General features: G+C 50.5%; 1 protein-coding gene across 1 annotated transcript; it reads left to right on the top strand.

The window, feature by feature from the left end:
* The first annotated feature begins 14,267 nt into the window (after nucleotides 1-14,267).
* On the top strand, nucleotides 14,268-15,338 carry LOC133230197 (metallothionein-2). The gene is made up of 3 exons (XM_061387251.1): nucleotides 14,268-14,478; nucleotides 14,771-14,836; nucleotides 15,092-15,338. Exons 1-3 carry the CDS (start codon nucleotides 14,451-14,453, stop codon nucleotides 15,181-15,183), a joined length of 186 nt encoding a protein of 61 aa, XP_061243235.1. The 5' UTR covers nucleotides 14,268-14,450; the 3' UTR covers nucleotides 15,184-15,338.
* Nucleotides 15,339-17,075: the final 1,737 nt, after the last annotated feature.

Genomic DNA, 17,075 nt, shown 5'->3' with positions numbered 1-17,075 from the left:
AGGGGCAACCAAGCCCATGAGCCATAACTACTGAAGCTCACACGCCCTACAGCCTGTGTTCTCTAACAAGAGAAGCCACCTCAGTGAGAAGCCCACACAGCACAACTACAGAGTAGACCCCGCTCATCACAATTAGAGAAAATCAAGGCACAACAATAAAGACCCAGCACAGCCAAAAATTATTAAATAAAAATAAAACAAAGAAAAAAAGACCAAAAACCCACACAGCACCATCAAAGGCAGACCACCTAGGCCATCCCTTTGGCCCGACATATGGACCCCCTCCTCCTCTCACCTCATAGAAGGAACCAGCTTGCCCCCTCTCAGGGAGAAAGCATGGGAATCTGTCACTTGTTTTTGCTCCCCACTGCTGCAGCAGGAACCCTAAAAAGCCTTGCCTAAATTCTTTGTCTGGTCTCATCAATTCCTATTGACGAAGGAGGTTAGGAAACTTTCGGTAACAAAGGCAACAGCTTGACTTCAGAGCCACTCATTCATTCATTCAGTAAATATCTCCTGAATATCTCTGATGTCCAGGACACTATTCCAGGCACTTTATATGTCCACAAAAAAAAGAAATGAATTCTTCATCAGATTACAGTGATTAAATTTTAGTAGGGGGGAGATAGCAATAAGTTTTACCAATGAATGATTTAGTTCACTAAAAGGTGTTAAATGCTATGAAAAAAGAAAAGACAGAGCAAAGTATGGGGGACCAAGGTATGTGTTGCCATTTTAAGGGTGATCACGGAGGCGATCAAGATTTGAGCTTCATGGAGGCAGCAAGATTTGAGATTAGAAGAAAGAAGGGAGCGAGCCATGTGGATATCTGGGGAAGGAGCATCACAGGCATAGGGAACACAAACAAAATAAATTTGCACTGAGAATTAACAAGGGGTCAGAGGGAAATGAAGGTGAGGTGATCGGGAACCTTCTGGAGTGACGCACCTACGTGAAATGCTCTTTGGAGGTCACAGAAGCTGAGAAAGAAGGATGAGAAGCCTGGTTCTGTGAAGAATTGGCAGGTAGGGGTGGGCAAGAGGGTATTTCAGAAGAATGTTGTGGCTTTCAGATTTCTCAAAATCCTGGCCACCCTTGGGTGTGGGTGATATATTAAGACTCTACAGAGAAACAAAACCGTAGGCAATCTACACATACAGAGTGACTCATTTTAGGAACTGACTTACTGGATTATGGAGACTGAAATGTTCCAACATCTGCCATCTGCAGGGTGGAGATCACCTTTACAGCCAATGGTGAAATTCAATCCGAGTCTGGAAGGCTGGGAATGGAGAAGCCTATGGTCCCAGTCCAAGTCCAAAGGCCCGAGAACCAGGAGTCAAAGGGCAGGAGGAAATGGATGTCTGAGATCAGGCAGAGAGCAAATTCACCCTTCCTCTACCTCTTTGTTCTACCTGGACCCTCATTAGATTGGATGACGTCCACCCACAATGCTAAAGGTGATCTTTACTCAGTCTTCTGATTCAAATGCTAATCTCTTCCAGAAACGTTGTCACAGACAGCTCAGGAATAACATTTAATCAGCTTTCTGGACATCCCTGAGCCCAGTCGGGTTAACAAGATTAGCCCTCAGGGTGAGAGCTGGTTCTCCTAGCTCTGAAACCTCAATTCTGAGGAAATCTGAGCAGTCCAAGGGGAAACGGCAGGCAGACAGCTTGGCTTGAATGTTAGGTTGCACACCTAACCTGGCACTAAACCTTCCAGACAGCGAGACCTCGAGTACTGTCAAGCTTAGGGCCCAGGCCAGAGAAGTCTAAGGCCTGAGGGCCCTTAGGCAAAATGAAAACAAACAGGGAACAGACAGCAGTGCTCGAGGTGGTGGAATTGAAAGTGCCTGAAGCCACTGTTGCGAAGCCACCTGGGCTTCACGTTAAATACCTTGGGGTTGTTGTTGTTTGGTCACTAAATCATGTCCAGATAGGCGATGATAGTGTCTCCTCTTTGGACTTTTTTTCTTCCTTCTTTTTCCTCTTCCTTCAACTTTATCAAAACTGAAGACTCATGAGCCAACACGTGCAAAGCCTGGAGAAAGCTTAGCTCGCTCCTTGTCTGAGGCCATTTGGAGGCCCCCTGGAAGCCAATATTTTTGAGGGTGCAGAGTTTCCAACCAACATTTTCAAGTGCTTGTCCAGCTCCGATTTAGAAGAGGCTCAGCTTTGCCAGAGGGGAGCGGAATAGGGCCTGGTCTGTCCTGGCGAGTCTCAGTCACTCCATCTTCCTGGGAAGCAGCCTCAGGACCACCTCCAAAGGGGGAGGGCTGCAAATCCTCCACAGGTATTGACCCTTTAATCAAGAGAAATTGATAAGAGGCCAGGCAAGGCTTTATTGGGTTCAGGCTGCAGCATGAGGGAGTGAGAACAGGAAACAGGTGTCCTTGCTCGCTCTCCCAGGAGGTTGGGTTGGTTCCTTAAATGGATGAAGTTAGGGGTGGCTCTGGTTGGGCCAGAGGGGTGGCTTAGGTGTGCTGTGAGCAGGGATCATGCACAGTACCCTGATTTTGCTGTGTGCGGAGTTGTTTCAGTCGTGTCTGACTCTTTTCGACCCCATGGACTTCAGCCCGCCAGGCTGCTCTGTCCATGAGATTCTCCAGGCAAGAATACTGGAGTGGGTTAAGCCCTCCTCCAGGGCATCTGCTCTGGGCACCTCCAAAGTGGCGGTCAGTTTGTGGCCCTCCTGTATCTCATTGTTCCTAATTGCCCCAACTGTGCATGCATGGTTATTTACAGTTTCATACAGTTTCTTTGTAAATGAAGAGACATTTGTCCAGGTTCAAGGGCAAGCACTCTGATAGAGAGTCCCAGGTGCCAGCCTATCCCAGTATTTCTTTTTTGAAAAGTGGAAGTTGGGTGTGAGAGGTGATCGTGTCTCTTCGGGAGGACTTGTGGAGGCACTTCCATTCTTGAGGAGGCAACGGGTTGTTGTTGTGTAGTCGCTAAGTCGAGTCCAACTCTTTGCAACCCCATGACTGTAGCATGCATGGAATGCATGAAAGTGAAAGAGGAGAGTGGAAAAAGTTGGCTTAAAACTCAACATTCAGAAAACTAAGATCATAGCATCCAGTTCTGTCACTTCATGGCAAATAGATGGAAAACGATGGAAACAGTGACAGACTTTATTTTCTTGGGCTCCAAAATTACTGAAGATGGTGACTGCAGCCATGAAATTAAAACTTGCTTGCTCCTTGGAAGAAAAGCTATGACCAACCTAGATAGCATATTAAAAAGCAGAGACATTATTTTGCCAACAAAGTTCCATCTACTCAAAGCTATGGTTTTTCCAGTAGTCATGTATGGATGTGAGAGTTGGACTATAAAGAAAGCTGAGCACAGAAGAATTGATCCTTTTGAACTGTGGTGCTGGAGAAGACTCTTGAGAGTCCCTTGGACTGCAAGGAGATCAAACCAGTCAATCCTAAAGGAAATTAGTCCTGAATTTGTGAATTGGAAGGAGTGATGCTGAAGCTAAAACTCCAATACTTTGCCACCTGATGCAAAGAACGGACTCACTGGAAAAGACCCCAATGCTAGGAAAGATTGAAGGCAGGAGGAGAAGGGGATGACAGAGGATGAGATGGTTGGATGGCATCACCAACTCTATGGACATGAGTTTGAGCAAGCTCCGGCAGTCGGTGATGGACAGGGAAGCCTGGAGTGCTGAAGTCCATGGGGTCGCAAAGAGTCTGACACGACTGAGCAACTGAACTGAACTGACTGCAGCCCAACAGACTCCTCTGCCCATGGGATTTCCCAGGCAAGAATACTGGAGTGGGTTGCCTTTTCCTCCTCTAGGGGATCTTCCCAACCTAGGGATTGAACCCATATCTCCTATATTGCAGGCAGATTCTTTAACTGCTGAGCCACCGGGGAAGCCCCTTAATGCAGGGTTCCTGGGAAAAATTTTGTTTTGTTTACTGTCTCTAGATGAGCGTTGCCTCTGTGAGGCCCAACACAACCATGTGAAAGGTGCTTACACTACAAGCAGCAGAAGTGAGGCCCCCCCATGTTCGGGACTGGGGGGTGGTAGGTCACCATGTGGCTGCCCTTTCTGAAATACCATCAGCAACCCTTTCTCCTCCTCCTTTAACCCTTGGCCAGTTGTCTAATGCTGTCCTTTGCTCCTCCATTTCCTAGGGATTAAGTGTCCTGACTTGCTGAGTGAGGACACAGTCTTATAACAAAAGACATGAACTGTTCTGTGTCCAGCTTCTGCGGCTGCTGGCCCCATCACTCCAGTCTCTGCTCCCATGGTCACATCGTCCCCTCCTCTTCTCGTCTCTGTGGACCTTCTAAGGATGCTCATCACTGGATTTAGGGCCTATGTGGATAATCCAGGATGATCTCATCTCAAGATTCTTAATTTAATTACATCTGCAAAGCCCTCCTTTCCAAATAAAGTAATAACCACAGATTCTAGGATTTGACATTGATATCTCTTGAGCGGCCAGTTTTCAGCCAACCACAGGCTCAAGGGACTCAGAAACTCAGCAGGAGGAACAGATAAAAGGAGAGAGGCTTCCCTCTGAAGCTGAGATGCAGCCACCTAGCATCACCACCCCTCCCCCCCAAAACTGCCGCTGGTCACCCCAGTCCTGCGCTGCAGGGCTCCCAGAGCAGGTCCTTCCCGAGACAGTTTGTGAGGGCCCTTGGGTGGGGGCGGGGTGTGTTCTCTCCCCATCAGACACGCAGTCCTGGAGCAGCGGAATGGCTCAGCGCACCCTGGGTATCCCAGAATAAGGGATGACGGCGGTGGAGAGAAAGAGAAGCAGGAAAGGGCTGGAAAATAAGAGAGCCTTTGCTCTCCCTCCGCCTTCAGAGGCGGGAAGTGTGCACTTTCTGCGGGGAGGCGGCTGCAGCGGTGGACAAGGGCGGACAGGCGGGCGGGGAGTGTTCCCTGGGCACACGGTGGGAAGTACGTGACTGCGCGCGCACCCGGCTGTGCACACGGCAGCGGGGTGGGGTGGGGGGAGCGCCCCGGCCGTGCACACGGCGGGGGACACACGGCAGGGGTGCGGGGAGCGCTGCCGCAATGCGCGCCTCCGCGCAGGTTTGCGCTCCCGGATGGAGAGAGGAGGGGCGCGCGCCTAGAGGGCTGTGCCAACGCGCCCCCGCCTGGGGCTATAAAAGCCTCGCCACCTGCTGCCGCCAGTGCATCCAATTGCCCTAGAAGCCGATTCTCCTGCTTCGGCGGTCGCTCCTCTCCGGCATGGACCCTGAAACCTGTCCCTGCCCTACTGGTGAGCCCCCGCCCCCGCCCTGCGGCACCGCGAGCCCCTTTACTTGCAAAGAACCCTACGCCTTTGCTCAAGGACATTTGGGGGAAGGGACCCTTAGTTCCCATTTTGAATCTCCTGAAGGACGGGCATGGCTATATCCCAAAGGGCATTGAGGCTGGGTACCCCATCTCCCTTTGGGCCTGGCCCCACCCCGTGTTCTAACCCTTCTTGTGCCCCCCACCCCGCCCCCCAGGTGGCTCCTGCACCTGCTCCGACCCCTGCAAGTGTGAGGGCTGCACGTGCGCCTCCAGCAAGAAGAGTGAGTGCGGGGACCCCTCTGCGCCCCCCCCCCCCACCGGTCCTCCCCTGAGCACCACGCCTGTCCACGTAGGCACGCAGCGGCCCCTCGGCCGGCTGTGACACTGCGTTGACTCTGACGGGAAGAGAACCACCCAGAGGCCTGAAGACTCAGTTGCAGGCCCTCCTTCAGTGATTGTTACCTTGGGCCCAGGCAACAATTTGTGGATTCCCAGAAGGTTCTAATGGGCAGTTAGGATGCAGAACTGCTCTCCTGAGCCTACTGCTCCCCTCCAGACCTCCAGCGCCTGGGGAAACATTGGTGAGGCCGGGGGTTAGCTCTGGAGTTGAGGTCCCTTGGGCCCTCTCAGGCCTTTGTGGATCCCCTCAATTTTACCTCCCCTGAATCTCCCCCAAAGCAGTGTAATACGCAGGGGAAAGGCACCCTTGTTTGTGTATTAGACTAGGCATATGCCCTCCATGAATCTCCTGGCCCCTACACTTGCACCATATCTGCCCCTGCAGGTTCGTCCTTCAAGGTCATTTCCCCTGGGTGTTTTCTCCTTAAGGCCTGGTTCCCCCTAGCATTGGCCTCACTCCACCGTCCCCAGGGCTCCTGGGCTCATAGATGGGGCTGTGGGCTAGTTACTGGCTACCCTTCCCCCATGGGAGCCCAGTATGTAGCTGACACACCAGAGATGCTGAGTCAACCCAGGTGTAAGATGAGGAAGCGGGGGGCAGTGACCTTTGGCGCCCCTCCTTTCCCCCCTTCCTTTTGTTGGGCACAGATGGGGGAGGACAGGCCATCAGACTGGGCGTTCCCCATTTTATCTGCAGGCTGCTGCTCCTGCTGCCCCGCAGAGTGTGAGAAATGTGCCAAGGATTGTGTGTGCAAAGGTGGAGAGGGGGCCGGAGCTGAGGAGAAGAAGTGTAGCTGCTGCCAGTGAGGATGTGCCCCCTGTCCCGTGTGAAACATGTGTAAATAGTGCTGGGTGGCCCAGTGCCACCTGCCCCGTGGTGAGCCTGGCAGTGTGTCCCCTTCCCTGCAAGGCACTGGCAAGTGACAATAAATCCTATGAATGGCATAAGCCAAGGACTGGTCTCTTCTTAAAGGGGAAGGACGCCAGGGCGGGGGTGGGGGTGGGGGGGGGTGGAAGGAGCCTCATCAGAAGAACTGCCCAGTTGGAAGATAAAATCGGGAGACTGGCCACTGGTCTGTTTGGGACTGGGAGGATATTCTCCCACCTTCAGATGGCACATGACTCTCCTGCCAAGTCAAGCTGAACTCTGGGGAAAGAGGGGAGACCAGACTCATATGGGTCTGTTTCTTTTTCTGCTTCTCAGCCTCACAGTCTGCATCTGTACAGTGGGACTTGTTGCTGTTGCTGTTTTCATTAAGTCGTGTCCAACTCTTTGCGACCCCGTGGACTGTAGCCTGCCAGCCTCCTCTGTCCATGGGATTTTCCAGGCAAGAATACTAGGGTGGGTTGCCATTTCCCTTTCCACAGGAACTTCCCGACTCAGGGATCAAACCTGCGTCTCCTGCTTGGCAGGCGGATTCTTTACCACTGACCCACCTGAGAAATCAATGGGGTTGGGGGAAGTTAAAACCGGACCCCAGCCCCAAAGGCCTGCAATTTCTTCAATTTTCTAGCCACTCCTGCAAAGCTGCCTGTTTTCAGAGTCATCAGAGGCGAGGCCAGGAGGCCCCGGGGCCTGCCTTGGCAGACTGTCATCTGTGTTTCCAAGGTCACCACCCTGAATAGCCTGTCTCCCCAAACAGATTGTTCCACTCCTTTTCAAACCTTCTCATTTGGCAATTTGTGTCCAGCTCCTTCTTTCTTCGGGGGAGGTAGGGTACTGAGAGCTTTAATCCACAGTGGTTGTGGCGCAATCCTAGATGAAAGGGAACACTCCGGTCTACCTGGGTTGAATGGAAAAGAAAAAGTCCTGGGAAAGAAAAGTATCCCAGCTAAGTGAATTTCCATTGCTGTAAACATGTCAGTTTTCCTCCACGTTACTTCATCAGGATGATCCATTCAAAAGTCCACCAGGAATTTTTTTTAACCTAATAGGCTGTTTTGAAAAGAAAAACAGTACAAGAAAAGCCAAGCCAGTTTTGAAACAACAAAAAAGGCCTGCTCTAACCAACCCCATGGCAGGACTTGTTCTAAAGCTCTTAGAATTGGTGTCAGCTTAGGAATAGATCAATTGGACAGAAAGGATGGTTCAAAAATAGACCCCAGTGCAGCTGCAAAAGTGATTAAATCAGCGGCGAAAAGATACACTAGTTAGTGAAAAGTGTTGAAACAACTGCCTACCCCTGTGCCTATCAGATAAATAATTTTCAATCGATTTAAATACCCAGGAGCAAAATCAAAGCCTTAAAAGAATTTGGAAGAGGAAGACAGGACCATGCTGAGTACTATGGGGTGGAGATGACTTTCCCCGCCCTGGCCTCACCCCATGGCTTGTGAGATCCTAGTTCCCCATCAAGGATGGAACCCATGTCCCCGCAGTGGAAGCACAGAGTCCTAACCATTGGACCACCAGGGAATTCTGGGGGTGACTCTCTAAGACACCAAAAAGATGAATAAATGTGAGATTATCTTGTGCAAAATTCTTTTAAGCACACTGTCTTACTTGATCCATACAACTCTAGGGGAATGGTATGACTATTTTACCCATTTAACAGATGGGCCAATAGGGCTTGGGGTAAAACTTGTATGTGGTCTGTTGAAAGATAAACTGAGGCATATTAACATTTTTAAGAGTTGATTTGAGCAAATGCCTATTCAAACTGGGCAGCGTTGAATGTAGCAGATAGATTGGAGCTGTGAGGAACTGCACGAAACAGAAGACTTTTATAGTCAGCAAGACACAAGGAAGTTATAACAGGCAGAAAAGCTGGTTGCTTATTGCAGTTACTTTCCTTCAGGGGGTGGCAGGGCTTTCTCATGTAGATTACCTAACTCGTGCTGATCAGATGATTCCTGAATGGTTAAAGATTCCATTTCTGGAGGGCCGAAGTCTCTGGTGACATGGAGCTTAGCATAAGCAACTCCAATTTTGAGCCTGCTGTCCTGTGTTTCATTTCAGTTCAGTCACTCAGTCGTGTCCGACTCTTTGCGACCCCATGAATCGCAGCACGCCAGGCCTCCCTGTCCATCACCAACTCCTGGAGTTCACCCAGACTCACGTCCATTGAGTCAGTGATGGCATCCAGCCATCTCATCCTCTGTCATCCCCTTCTCCTCCTGCCCCCAATCCCTCCCAGCATCACAGTCTTTTCCAATGAGTCAACTCTTCGCATGAGGTGGCCAAAGTACTGGAGTTTCAGCTTTTGCATCATTCACAAAACTATAAGATGGTGGGCTTTCCTGGGGCTCAGTAGTAAAGAATCTGCTTGCTAAAGCAGGTGATGGGTCCGATTCCTGGGTCAAGAAGATCCCCTGGAGAAGGGAATTCTTGCCTTGGAAATCCCACAAACAGAGGAGCCTGGCGGGCTACGGTCCATGGGGTTGGAAAAGAGTTGGACACAAATTAGCAATGAAGCTCGAAGGTGGTAGAGGCAGGCTTTGAACCCAGGCTGTCTGACTAAAACCTAATCATGCTTGTTTCCTCTGCTTCTGGCTTGCTTTGTGTTACAAAAAGCATCAAAACAAAGCTAAATCACTTCATACCCACAGGAGAGTGTCTGTCCCTTTGGGCTGGTATAACAAAATACTATAGACTGGGCAGCTTACAAACAGCAGAAATCTATTTCTCACAGTTTGAGAGGCTAGAAGCCTGAGATTAGGGGGCCAGCATGGTTGGGTGCAGCCCCTTTTCTGGGTCAAAGGCTTCTCATCGCATCCTCACATGGTGGAAAGGACTAGGGGCTCTGTGGGGTTTCTTTTATAGAAGCACTAACCCCATTCATGAGAGCTCCACCCTCATGACCTTAGCACCTCTCAAAGGCTCCAGAGAACACAAACACTCAGACTATAGCAGATGACTACTATCAAAAAAACAAAAATGAAACTACAACCACCACCCAGAAAATAGCAACTGTTGACAAGGATGTGGAGAAATTGGAACCCTTGTGCAGTATTGGAGAAAATGTAAGATGAAGGTTCCTCAAAAAAATAAAAATAGAATTGTCTTATGACCCGCAGTTCCACTTCTGGGTATATACCCAAAAGAATCAAAAGCAGAATCTTGGAGGGTGTTTTAACAGTAGTTACTCAAATTTAAAATGCACACGCCTTCAACCCGGGAAGTTCACTGCCCATCGTTGGTATCCACAGAAGCCTCAAAACAAGCCAAATAACCTTCAAGAGGGAAGTATAAGATTGGTCATATGAGCCTCTAATAAAAAGAATGCTCTAAGGCTCTGGGTGCTGCTATGGAAAGGCCACCACAACTTATCATTTAGTGGGGGAAAAACAAGATGTACATGTAGTGTAACGCTAATCACATTAAAAGGGAAATTTAAACTATATATATGTGTGTGTGCATATAATATATGTAAGGGTGTCTTTGATAAGCGGTGTGTGATGGTGGTGACAGAGGAGCCCAGGGCATCAGTGATCTGAAGGAAGACCTTGGAGAAGTAGGCCAGTTCATCACCTCCATAATGTTGACGATCTTCTCACGAGAAATATACTGTTTCTATCCCACCAGCTAATCTGTCAGAATCCATCAGCCTCTGTCCCTACTGCCTTGGTGAGAGGAAACTATCTCCCCAGGCCGTCCCTTCATCATCACCAGCTCTAATGGCCAGAGAGGCCTTTTCCTGCCCAGAACAGAATCTTTATCCCTGGTTCTGCCCTTGGAAACACAGACCACAAATCTAATTTCTTCTTTTCAGTATGGCATAAACATGTAGTTGTGGAGTCAGAGAGTCCTGGGTTCAAATCCCCACACTGCCACTTCCAGCTGTGTGACCCAGAGCTGGCCACTGTACAACTCTTCAGTGCCTCGTCTGTAAAATGGAGAGACTAACAGCTGAGGTCTAAGTGAAGTCAACTCAGAGTGTTCTGATGCATAGTAGGTGCTCAATATTATGCCCCATGACGACTAGGGCAGATTGGAGATAACTGCAAACGTTCATTCCTCCCATTAAGACCTGGGGTCTTCATCCCTTCCCCTCAAATCTGTGGCTTCTTGGCCAGTCAAATGTGGTGAAAGTGACCTGTGCTAGTTTCAGGACTCAGGGCTTAAGAGACTCAGAGATACCGCTCCAGTCTCTTGGGACTTTCACCCTCGGCGCCCAGAGCCAAATTTAAGAAACCTAATTGCCCTGTGGCCAAATGCTGAAGAGACCACAAGAGGGAGCTCTGGTCTCTAATTCCTGCTGAGTCTGTGAGGGTGCCAGACACGTGAGTGGGCGCCAGACCAGCCCGTCCACCGACTGAATGCCACCAAGTGACCTCAGATAGTGATACACTAAACAAAAGAATCACCCAAATGAGCCCTTCTCAAATTTCTGACCCACAAAACCAAGAAAGAGAATAAATTCAGTTCAGTTCAGTCGCTCAGTCGTGTCCGACTCTTTGCGACCCCATGAATCGCAGCATGCCAGGCCTCCCTGTCCATCATCAACTCCCAGAGTTCACTCAAACTCACATCCATCGAGTCGGTGATGCCATCCAGCCATCTCATCCTCTGTTGTCCCCTCTTCCTCCTGCCCCCAATCCCTCCCAGCATCAGAGTCTTTTCCAATGAGTCAACTCTTCGCATGAGATGGCCAAAGTTGGTTCTTGTCTTAACTTGCAAAGTTTTGGGTGATTAGTTGCACAAATCAAAGTTACTCACTCAGTTGTGTCCAACTCTTTGTGAGTCCATGGACTGTAGCCCACCAGGCGCCTCAGTCCATGGGATTATTCAGGCAAGAATACTAGAGTGGGTTGCTATTACCTTCTCCAAGGGATCTTCCCGACCCAGGGATAGAACCTGGGTCTCCTGCATTGCAGGCAGATTCTTTACCCTTCTTTACATGTCACGAACATGTCCTGAGAGCCCACAGATGGGGCCTACTCCATCCAAATCATATGGGCTAAGCATAGGAAAGAGCAATTCTACAAAGGAAGGCTAAGGATACTGTCACAGGGGAAAGATGAATGGATGACTCAGCAGTAGAAGTAGGCTTCATTCTAGATGGCGTAGTACTATTAATGCAGGCTAAGGCCACACCATTGCCTCACACTGATGACTCACACCAAATCTGCATTTAACACTCCTCGCTTCACACTGCTTGGCTTCATTTTCCTCACTTCCTACCACGTGAGGAGGGCAGGCATCAGAAGGGCAGGCGCTCTTCCTCTCCACCCCTATCCCCCCAACATAGTGAGGCTTTCAGGAGTACAGAGATGAGCAAAACTGGGCCTGGGCTGCCCTTCACCTTTGTTGATTGGTCATCCCTTCCCTCACAGAGTCAAAATGACTCAGAGAGACAGCTTCGACCTGAAAACAAATTTTACTGCCAACACAGATGGCCCAAACCCAGGGCTTGATTCAACACTTTTTGGGCCCCAAACAAGCTTTATTGTCTTCCTCATAGAGTCGGACTGTTTCCCCTGAGTGGACAAGTGACCATCTGGCTTATGAGAGATCTTGAAATTTTCCTATAATGCACATGCACATGTAAATAACAACAAAACCTACCCACCATCCAAACAGCGGCCCTTCCATGCTCTTGGTCCACAGGGCTGCCGGACAGCGAGATCTCTGAGACCTTGGCTCTCAAATCAGAGCATGTTTGCATGTGAGCCTCCAATTCTAGTACAATCTAATTATTTGACAGATGAGTAAACTGATGCTTGGGGTGGGGCGTGGGGAGCCCCGGCCCATAACAGCCCCAAGGTCACTTAGCCTGTGAGTGGTGCAGTGAGCATTAGAATTAAGTCTTTCTGACAGTTCAACTTTCCTGCCCTGCTTGGCGTTTCTGGGTGACCACACAGGTTCAAGAGTGGTGAAAAACAGTTTTTTTTTACTTTTATTTTGTAATCAGCCCTAATGCTGGGGGGAATGGAGGCTGGGAAGGGAGGGCACATGGATGGATTTACCCTCATTAATTGATTTGACAAATATTTATTAAGAACGGTAGTAAACTTGACCCTGGGCTGAGAGCCGTAGACACATATCAGGGGCAGTGAGTTCTCTTGGTGTCTTCAGCAGTGGCAAAGGTGGAGGGACCCAGACACGGATCCCAGAATCACACACGTTCCAACACATTACACACACAGGAAGCACCAGGAAGGAAAAGAACAGGCTGTTTACCAGCATGTTCCACAGGCTAAGTCAGCGGCTAGGTCAGCTAGTCCGTAGCTGACCTAGGTGCTAGGGTCAGGACAGGCTCCCAGCAGGAAGTGATGTTTGAGCTGAACTGTGAAGATATTTCCACAGGACTTTACAGTAAATGCTCTGAGGACACCCTGCCCTCTGCCCACCTCCTCACTGAACTCCCCACTGCAGCAAATAGCATTCTCTAAGCCCGCTAGGAACTTTCCAGTAACCTGGTCCTCCGATGACTCGCTCTGGGCAGGATGATCTAAGATCCGTTGCTTAGTATTCAGACATGTGCCAGCAAGGGAGCAGGATGTGTCTCCGCAGAGAGGAATTTGGACATCACCTCCCCACTTCCCCTCTGCATCCACTGGGGAAGAAGTTTCTTGCGGGGTTTTTCCCTTCCCAATGTCCCAAGGCAGTGCCAACTTCCCATTGCTTCTTCTAGGCGCTGGCATACAACTCCTTCCTCCTCCCCTGCCTGGGGAAGGCTTTCTCACCCTCAAGCCCAGGGTGCTTGCCCATCTCCCCCCAGGTTGGGCTGGGTCTCCCAACTCTTGCCCCCTGCCCCCATCCTAGCCACGACTCTGGTATTACTTTTCCCCATGCCCCAGTGAGGCTGCCCCCATGACTCTCAGTTTCCTGAGCACAAAGCTTGTGGCTTCCTGATCCTTGGTCTGCCCTGGTGGTGATGTCTACCTTAGAGGGACTTCAGCATCTGTTGGGCCCATTGATTTGAATCACCAGGCTCTGCCACTCACTAGCTCTGTGACCTTGGGAAAGTTACTTAACCTCTGGGCCTCCATACTCTAAAATGCGAATGATGACTAGTCCTTACCTCACAGGGTTGATGGAGGATTAAATAAGAGCTCCTACATAACAGGCTTACTGACTCCCCCATGGCAGCTACAGTACAACATCAATAATCATCCCATGGATTCAGTAGGAGGCTACAAAAATTTTGAGTCTTCACAGGTACAAAAAGTTTTCTGTAATGTCCTGAGTTCCAACCTTTTTTTCCACCCGAGCTGGATGGCATCACTGATTCAATGGACATGAGTTTGAGTAAACTCCGGGAGTTGGTGATGGACAGGGAGGCCTGGAGTGCTGCAGTCCACGGGGTCGCAAAGGTCGGACACGACTGTGCGACTGAAATGAACTGAACTGAACTGAACTGAACAGGATCCTCAGGATCAACTCTACTCAGGCCCGGCAAGCACAGGGTACAGAGCAGGGGGCAGGGGGAGGGGAGGGGCGGGAGAGCTGGGGGAGGGGCAGGCGGTGGCGGAAACTCTGCACACGCTGAGCGCAGGTGCCAGGGGCTCGGCGCACGGCCCGGGCCGCCCTGCACGCGGTGTTCCCCGCTCTGCGCCCGGTCCGCCCCTCCATCGCCCTGGCGCACGTAGGGCGGCTTCTGGGAACTGATGCCCGGCGGCCCGTGTGCACAGCTCGGTGAGCCGCGCGGCCCGCCAGTGACTCAGCGCGGGGCGGGTTCAGGCAGCTCCCGGCCCCGGAGGGTTTTTGCACTCGTCCCAGCTCCTTTCCGCTATAAAGGCAGCCCACCGCCCGCTCCGCTCCAGCACGCCCCTTCGACACCCTCGCCATCCTTTGCTCAGCAGTCTCCGGACCCCAGCCTCCAGTTCAGCTCGCCATGGATCCCAACTGCTCCTGCACCGCGGGTAAGGACCTCTGGTTTGGGGCTGGGTGTCCATCGCAGAGCTAGAGGAGAGTCTCCGACTTCTCATCACTCACTTTCAGAGCACTGTTTGCCCATTTCGAAAGGGTTTCCGTGTATCCTTCTCTCCTCTGAGTTCAACTAGGAGACCCCGTTTGACTGATAAGGCGATTCGAGTTCGTGGCTCGCCCAGGTTCCCACGAATTGGTTGTGGAACGGGGACTCCAACTCGGGCTGCTAGCCCGCATGCCCGCGTTCGGTTCTCAGGGGTCGTTCTTGCATCTTTCTCCTGGCAGGTGAATCCTGCACGTGTGCCGGCTCCTGCAAATGCAAAGATTGCAAGTGCGCCTCCTGCAAGAAGAGTAAGTGGGATTTTCTCTATGTCTACCCCTCACGCGCCCCACTCCCCGCGCCCAGCACCACACCCCCCGCCCTTGCAGGAGGATTCTTTACCGTCTGAGCCACCAGGGAAGCCCCTACACCACTGGAGGGGAATTTAAATAGGGCAGTGGGTGCCCCTTCCCCAGGGAAGGCGGAGCCTCCACCGGAGAGGGCGGGAAACCTTAACCCGCTGTCCCAGGCGCTCATCAGTGCCTCCGCCCCCTTCCCTTCCCCAGGCTGCTGTTCCTGCTGCCCCGTGGGCTGTGCCAAGTGTGCCCAGGGCTGCGTCTGCAAAGGGGCTTCGGACAAGTGCAGCTGCTGTGCCTGAAGGCGGGGAGAGCCTGCTCCCCGGTGTAAATAGAACAACGTGTACAAACCTGCATATTTTTTTTTAATACAACCTGACCCGTTTGTTACATCCCTGTTTTTTTTTTTTTTTTGTCCTATAAAATACAAGAATGATAATAAAACTGGTTGGCTTTATTCTGACTGTTTTCTTTGACTTGACCAGGGCTTTGGTGAGGGATGGGGCTAGAAGTACAGAGACTTGGTTTCTGGATGGAACTGTTAACCCCTGGCAACCTAGTGCCTTGTTTGAGCCACATTTCCGCACCAGCTTCATCTTCTGTAAAATGGAAGTGCCTCACGGCAGATGCTACAAGGGCACTGGGCACATGTGGGGTCCCCTCTGTTTTCAAGTCAAGGGTTGGTGGCACGGAAGCTGCTCAATCTAGAATTTTCATTCTGTATGGTTTCCCTGTTCAGTTTCTGTTCCTCTTGGGTTTTAGGCTTGAAAGTGACTAAAACCTGCTTGAATATAAATGGGGCTTCTAAAATAAATCCCTGTGGTGAAGGGACATATTTTACTTCCCATCCATCACAGATCTAAACATTGGTAAAAATAATAATAATGATTACTATAAAAATGCCATAAAGGAACAACACAAAGCCCATATTTTTAGATTCAACACACATCATTTCAATCACTATATGAAGAACAAGCAAAATCAGATTTTAAATTACTGCACAGGGGGACTCCCTGGTCCAGTGGCTAAGACTTTGCAATCCCAATGCAGGGGGCTTGGGTTTCATCCCTGGTGGTGTACCTAGATCCCACATGCCATAACTAAAGATCTTGCATGCTGCAACTAAGATCATGTGCAGTCACAAAAAAAAAAAAAAAGGAATGCTGCGCATGCATTCATCAAGTGTCCAAGAGCAACGGGAAACAATTCATAAAATAGCCCCAGGGTGTGGACCCCACCTTGCACAGCACTGCCTTCCCACTCCTGGCATCCACACAGGGAACAGACACTTGACTTGCCCAGTGCCACTCACAATAGACCCACTGCCCTGAGATCTCCCTGCTGGGACTTGGCGCTCAGTCTTTGGAAGCTGTTCCGTTGCTCAGGCTGAAACTGGTCCCTCCAAAATCCAGCCCTTGGCTACCTGAAAACAGCAAAGTAACCAGGGATTCGGAGGGAATTACCCAGCCATTTCCCATGAAGAGGGTGGATGCCTGAGAACTGGATCCAGATCAGAGTATTTCATGTCTGCCAGAGCTAGGTGATGGCAGTTTGGAGGGTGTGGCGGTATTTGTTAGGCACGACTGAGGTGCCCAGTGACTTGTAATTAATGCCAACGGTTAGCCCCCCTGGCTGCTTGCGGACAGAATTGCTATTTGATGTCAAATAAAAGGGAAAGGCAAGTCATGTGGCCCGGAAGTCAAGACCATACTCGTTCACAGGTGCCCTAGGTAAAGAGGGGATCCCAGGAGTCAGCCTGTGCTGAGGGCATGGGTGTTGCAGTTCACAGCCTATTTTGGCATGAGTGGTAAGCCCTGGGCAAGTTACCCAACATCTGAGTCTCCATTCTCCCATTGAAAAAAAAAAAAAAATATATATATATATATATATTTCTTTCTTTTTGGCTGTGCTCTTTGTTGCTGCGTGGGTTCTTCTCTAGTGGTGGCGAGCTGGGGCTGCTCTCTAGTGGTGCTGCGTGGTCTTCTCAGTGCAGCGGGTTCTCTTGTTGCAGAGCACAGGCTTGGTAGTTGTGGCACATGGGCTTAGCTGCTCCGTGGCCTGTGGAATCTTCCTGGGTCAGGGATCAAACCTGTGGCTCCTGCACTGGTAGGCGGGATTCTTTACCACTGAGCCACCAGGGAAGCCCCCATTTTCCCATTTGTGGAAAGGAGATTATATCTCTATGTGGGGATTA

This window comes from Bos javanicus, chromosome 18, assembly GCF_032452875.1.
Source record: "Bos javanicus breed banteng chromosome 18, ARS-OSU_banteng_1.0, whole genome shotgun sequence".
Lineage (NCBI taxonomy): Eukaryota > Metazoa > Chordata > Mammalia > Artiodactyla > Bovidae > Bos > Bos javanicus.
Note: the sequence above shows the minus strand (reverse complement) of the source record. Positions and strands in the feature narration are given on the sequence as shown.

Bases quoted from the DNA above. Each gene is read 5' to 3' on its own strand.
- LOC133230197 (XM_061387251.1), top strand. From the start codon at position 14,451: ATGGATCCCAACTGCTCCTGCACCGCGG. The intron at 14,479-14,770 runs GTAAGGACCTCT...TTCTCCTGGCAG, and splicing joins CAACTGCTCCTGCACCGCGG to GTGAATCCTGCACGTGTGCC. The intron at 14,837-15,091 runs GTAAGTGGGATT...TCCCTTCCCCAG, and splicing joins GTGCGCCTCCTGCAAGAAGA to GCTGCTGTTCCTGCTGCCCC.